The 6,490-nt window shown below is 45.9% G+C and overlaps 1 protein-coding gene across 1 annotated transcript; it reads right to left on the bottom strand.

The window, feature by feature from the left end:
- Positions 1 to 2,209: 2,209 nt before the first annotated feature.
- PURB (purine rich element binding protein B) lies at positions 2,210 to 4,612 on the bottom strand. Its single transcript, XM_052638673.1, has one exon. The coding sequence runs from the start codon at positions 4,610 to 4,612 to the stop codon at positions 3,698 to 3,700; it is 915 nt and encodes a 304-aa protein (XP_052494633.1). The 3' UTR covers positions 2,210 to 3,697.
- Between the last annotated feature and the right edge of the window lie 1,878 nt (positions 4,613 to 6,490).

Genomic DNA, 6,490 nt, shown 5'->3' with positions numbered 1-6,490 from the left:
AGCCTGCCTGCACCAAAGCCTCAATCATTTTGCAGTAAATAATTATGGAAAGTGACTTGACAAGTAGCCATGTGTGTATCACAGCTACAGTCATTTATACCACCTACATGCCTCCCATAGTAACATAGGGTGTCTGGGTTTTTGGTTTGGTTTTCACTTTGATTTTTGGTGCCATACAGATCTACACTGTGTACTGTGCAGCATATGCACTGAAAACTTTCTCTGCTGACTAGAACTGCCATTCTACTTGAATGAAAGGTAGGGACAATAGAAACCAGAAGGCGAGAGTAGTATCTCATCACAAATTTTTGATCTTAAAATTTCTCATGTCTGCAGCAGTTTGAGAAACGGACATTCTACCAATTCTCCGAAAAAGAATTTTAGTTTCCCACTTCTCAGGAATATGACTGTTTTGAACACATGATTAGCTGGGCTGTTTGCCAAAGTTGAGAAACAGTCCTAAATCACTGTTCATAGTAGCCGCTGAAAGACAAAACACAAAATTGCTTTCATAGTCTGTGTAATGCTATTTTCTGACTGGAATTAACAAAGATCATTTCCTTTAATAGGCAGTATTTATCAATGAGTTCTGAAAGCCAGCCTGTTAATATCACTTTGTTTAACAAACCACACACCGCAAGTGTAGTCTGTGCTTTGCAGATTTCTATTGTCCCTAGCACTGAATGAGGACCAGTGAATGCTACAATTAATCCACATCCTCCTGTAATCTTCCTGCAGCGAGGAGAGAGACAATGAACCACCCCCCGCAGGAGAAACAAACCTTTGAGATCGGTTAAGACTTAAAAACCCACCACTATGACATTTACCATTTAATCTTACATAGGCAGGTCAAAATTTTAATATAAATTACTTTTTCCAACACATAGCTTATGCATTCTTTGCTCCTTTTTTTGGAGGATTCTCAAATTGATATCTAAAGATTTACATATGATATATTACTGTTATATGGTCTAATGACTAAGAAAATTTCTCTGGTAACCAAAGCTGATGCCATATATGGTAGTGTTCTTGGCATATACTCTATATGCCTCAGACCACTTCCACATTCTTTCTATTCAGCTAATTATAGCTTAGTAGCCACTGGTGAAGGATTGTGAAGACCCTGTCATTTCTACAGAGTAGAAAGGCAAGGCTAGTTACTGCAATTCAGCCAAACAAAAAGAAAAGAAAAAAGAATAAACCAACCCCTTAAAAAGGAGAGGTACTGCACCTTTGCAAAATTGAACTGGCTCACTGCAGCTGAGCAACAGAACCACCACTGAAGCAAGAAAACAAGTTGGTCTATACAGGAATTATACATGTTTTGAAAATGAAAAAGTTACAGCAATCAACTAAGAGCTGCAACTTTAATCTTCATTGCTGCCTCAGAGTTTGAAACTTATAAAGAGTTTATGCAAACCTAATAATGCTAGCTTCTTCTCAGCCCCTTTACTAAAACTATTTAGGGATTTGTTCTCCGCAGCAAAGAAATAAACACTCAAAACACATAGGTAAATACAGCAGGACATTATTGAAAACAGCTGCCTTGTAGTACAAAATACAGTACAAGTATACAGATGTCATTAAAACATCAAAAATACTATTGCTCCCATACAATTTAGGAAACATTCTTTGCAACGGAGAAAAATTTTTTTTTAAAAAAGAAAAGCTTAAAAAAAATCTGTTTAAAAAGTCTACTGTGGATGATGAGTAGAGAAATAGTCTGAAAAGGGCACCAATGTTTGTGGCTCTTCCACTTTTTAAAAACAAAAAAGTCTTAAGATCAGTGATATTCTGAATCAAATCTAATTTTTTAAAAAAGCCTAATTTTATATACAATTATTCCCTCCCTCTCAGCCACAATTCATGAAAACGACCTTTTTGTATATTACTTATTTCCCAATAAATACAAAAAGATTGTAGATTGAATAATACCAAAATAAGATAATAAAAAGGTATGCAATAAATTAAAAGGCAGCTCAAATAAAGGGCAGGCATGCAGTTTAAAAAAAAAAAGGAACTAAGATTGTGGAGGTGGGGTTACTTGCCTCCTTGTTGAGAAGGTGTCGCACAAAGTATACCTGAAAACTTTGGAAAGATCATTAGCTCCCATTCAATTCAAAGTTACCTAGGTCTATGACACTTCTAGGAATACCTTTTGATGGGGTGGGATTAACTTGATTAGTAAAAATCATACTGAAAATCCATTTAAAATATAGAAGAGGCGATCCTTGAAAACCCCAACTTTTATTCTTGAAAGACAGCTGGATAAACTGGCAAAAGCCAGTTTGTTGAAATTTCAAGATGGTATAAAAATGCTTCCAGGATATAGTCAGCATATTCACGTTCATTTCAGCTCCATTCAAATGGATTTCAGCTTCAAAGGGCACGCTGCTTGAATCACTCACCCATCATTTGCCAACTTTGATTGTGAGGTACTGATACAATGGACCAAGTTCTTAAAAATTTATTTTAAAAGAATAAATGATGCTGGAATTCTGGACCTGAGGATCTTTAGTATTTGAACAAATCCACAGATTAAACTGAAGGTAGATGACTTCAGTTTTGGTTACTTTCAACTTTTCTGTGTGGACTTATATTCCATTAAAGCTCAGGCTTGTAGCCACAATGTTCCTTTTGTAAAGATGTTCAAGTTTTATGGTTTAAAATCCAGCCAACCAGTGGCCGAAACAGCCGAATTAGCCATAATTCACTGGCTCACACAGTGGAGCCACGGGTATCTGGCTCTCATTCATATCTAAGCCATGACCTCCATATTTGGAGATCGGGGAAGAACTTTAGTGAGCAGCAACCAATCCACTCAAACAGTTTTCCTTGTGCTTTATGCCTGATTTCTTCTTGTGCCTACCTCAGCAACCCCCAATGTAAAACTGCTTTTATCTTTGAAAAAAATCTGCCAACTTCCAAAACATTATAGTAAGGGATTCTAGTTCAAGGACTGACATCTGAATCCATTTGCATCCCGGAAAACAATTCTGCAAAGACAAGACATGGGCCTTTGTCCAGGTTCTATGCAAAACCATTTAAAACTGGATCCAATTTGTTTCTGTCCCTGGTGGCTTCTTGAATTCTTATTTTGCCCTGTCTATGATTACGTAAAGTTGCATTCCTTTTCATGAAACTTGTACCCTCAGGACTGGGTAACTGCAAAGGCCTCTCTCTTCGCAAGAATTCCATGAAGATCTAGATCCAAAACGCTGATTTCAATGGAGGTGAAGGGATAGACACTGCAACAATGAGGTCTAGAAAGATCTTTAGACCAGGTTACCCAAATATAACACAAATCGAGCTGTCATCAACGGGTCTGGGTAACTCGAGGTGTTCCTTGGCCAGCGTGCAGGATCTCTCCCATCCAGGGTTATCCCGATGGATTTAGGAATCTTAGCTGGGAAGGAAAAGAAGCTGAGACTTCTGCTCAGGTGAGGAGACACTGTTGTCCTCTCTTTGCAGGTTGCTGTCAATTCCTTGGAACTTTACCGCTTTTCTCTAATTGTCCTGACTGTTCTCTTACGGTTATTTCTCTTAATTAACTATATTATTTAAAATTGTTTTCCCCCTCCGGGGGCTCCCTTGCTTCCCCTCCACTAGCTCACTGGGGATGAATAGGAAGGGGAGCTCTCTAGCCAAGGAGACGGTGGTGGGGTGGGGAGGCCCGTAGGGGAGGAAGCCGCGCGTTTCAATCCTCATCCACCTCCTCTCCCTCTGACTCGTCCCCGCCGCGTCGCTCATAAAGCTTATCCCTCTGCCGCTCCTGGATCTCTTTCATCTCATCCGCGTACCGGCAAAACGCGCCCCCGAACTTGCCCCAGGCCTTGAAAGGGACCGTGATGGCGTTGCGGTAGGACGGCTTCACCTCGCTCACGCGCAGGAACACTCCGTACTTGTTACAGCCCACGTCGAAGAAGAAACGCTTGGAGTCCACCGTGATGGAAGTGCCTTCCGGGAGCTCCCCGTACAGGCCGCCCCCAGGGCCTCCGGCGCCGCCGCCCGGGCCACCCGCCAGCTCGTCGTCCTCGCCGCCGTAGTCGTCGATGAGCTTGGCCAACGCGTCGCGGAACTCTATGAGGCCCTGAGCGGGTAGCGCAATGGTCTGGCCGCTCTGCAGGCCGCCGGGTCCGGGGCCACCGCCGCCGCGGTTGACCGTCTGACGGATGCGCAGGAAGCGGCCGCGCTGGTTCTCCTTGAGGTCCAGGTAGTACTTGCGGTTCTCGCGCACCAGGAACTCGCTCTTGAGCGCGCGCCGCGGCCCACCGCCCTCCTCGGCGCCCGCCGCCGCCGCCACTTGCTCCGGGCTGCTGGGGCCCAGCTGCGCGTAATGCTCGATGAAGTCGCCCAGGTAGTCACGGAATTCGGCGGCCACCGCCATGGACAGCGTGAGGCGGCTCTTGGAGCCGCCCGCGCCCACCTCGGCGATCTTGAGGAAGCGGCCTTTGGCGTTCTGCTTCACATCTAGGTAGAAGCGTTTGTTCTGGATGTCCAGCCGCTTCGAGGCCAGCTCCTGCGTCTCCTGCTCGCCGCCGCCGCGGGACGCGGGCTGGAAGCCGCCGGGCCCGCCACCGCCGCGCTCGCTGCCGCTGTCGCCATCCGCCATCTTCTCGGCCGCCGCCGCCGCCGCGCCCAGGCCGCCGCCCGCCGCCCGCCGCGCTCGCGCCCCTGCCCTCCGCCCTGCGGCTCGCTCTCCCGGGCCCCCCAGCCTCGCTCGCCGGCCCGCTCACGCGCTCCCGCTGTTCATCGCCGGCAGCCGCCGCCGCCGCCCCCCCATCGCCCCCGCGCCCCGCCCCGCCACTTCCGCCGGGCCAGCTTCCGGCGCGCGCCTCCGTGACGCCGCCCTGCCCCGCCCCGCCCCACGTCCTCGCTGCCGGAAGCGCCGCGCAAGGCGGCGGCTGCGGGGCGCAGGGCAGTGACGTCACGGGTCCGCGGGGATTTGGGGACCCTGGAGACCCGGGTGGGTAAACTGGGAAGGAACTCTGGAAGCTTACGGAAGCTTACTCTGGCGACCACCACTTGTTTGTGGTGGTGGTTTTACAAGATAGCCGAAAGTGATTCAAATTACGCTTTATATAAATGCGGTTTATTCTAGGGAGATTACACCGGAGTACAGTTATTATTTATGAAAGAGGAATTGAAGGAAGGAAGATGTTGGGGATACTCCAAACTAACCTAATAGGATTGCTGTATAAGAATCCGTGAGTGATATTTAGCATAATGACTGAGTTATAGTGAGTGCTCAATAAATACGTACTCTTAGTTCGTGGAATACCGTACATAGTGCCTGGAACATGCTTGGTAACATCATCACCGTCTCAGCGGCGTAAGATAAAATGATGGCCTGAACTAAGTAGTGGTAGTGGGGATGGAGAGTTTAGGAAAGGAGTTAATTTTTATAAAACACGTATGTACAGGGACTGGTAACCATTTTACACGTTAACTTGGAAGAATACTTGTTCCATGTGTTGCCATTGTGTGGAGAAACAGGAATGGATTTAAAAAGTGAAAAATGGGACTTCTGGTGGTTTGGTGGCTGAGATTTCATGCTCCCAATATAGGGGGCTAGATCCCACATGTTTCAACCAAGAGTTCACTTGTAACTAAAGATCTCAATGCTGCAGCTAAGACCGGCAACAGCCAAATAAAGTGAAAATGAAAGTCGCTCAGCCGTGTCCTACTCTTTGCAACCCCATGGACTGTACAGTCCATAGAATTCTCCAGGCCAGAATACTGGAGTGGGTAGCTGTTCCCTTCTCTAGGAGATCTTCCCAACCCAGGGATTGAACCCAGGTCTCCCGCGTTGAAGGCGGCTTCTTTACCAATTGACCCACCAGGGAAGCCCAGCCTAATTAATAAATATTTAAAAAAAAAAAAAGTAAAATGTGTATCTTTCGATGGGAGGAGGTGTGTGCTAAGAGTCATTCTGCCTGGGTCTGAATCCCATACTGGTTGTGAGGTTTGGGGTATGTCAATTAACTTCTTAAGCCTTAGTTGCATAACTTGTTAAATAGGAATAATAGTAACTATCTTGTGGAGTTGCTATAAGAATTAAGTGAGATAATGCACATTAAGCACTTCACCTGGCACAGAAGAAGCACTCCCCAAGTTTTCCCTCTTTTTTGGATGTGTCATGAGGGATATTAGTTCTCCAGCCTGTGTCCCCTATACTGGAAGTTCTGAGACCAAACCACTGGGGAGCCCCTCCCCAAGTGTTTAATCATCCTTCGTCCTGATTCATAAAAAAGACCCAAACAAACAAAATTAGAATAATACCTCTCAACAACACAGAAGAGTCCAGGGGAAAGCATCAAATTTGGGGTCTTGAACATTTCAGTCTTGGAGAGAATTTGGACATATGAAATCCCTAGGGAAGAAATAAGCTCCTTCTCTAATTTCTTGCTAACCAAACCACTTTCTGCATAGGGGAGCCCAACACTCAGTTCATGTGAAGGACTCTCTACCCATGTATTCATTCCTTATC

This window comes from Budorcas taxicolor, chromosome 4, assembly GCF_023091745.1.
Source record: "Budorcas taxicolor isolate Tak-1 chromosome 4, Takin1.1, whole genome shotgun sequence".
Lineage (NCBI taxonomy): Eukaryota > Metazoa > Chordata > Mammalia > Artiodactyla > Bovidae > Budorcas > Budorcas taxicolor.
This window is presented reverse-complemented; position numbering and strand designations above follow the sequence as displayed.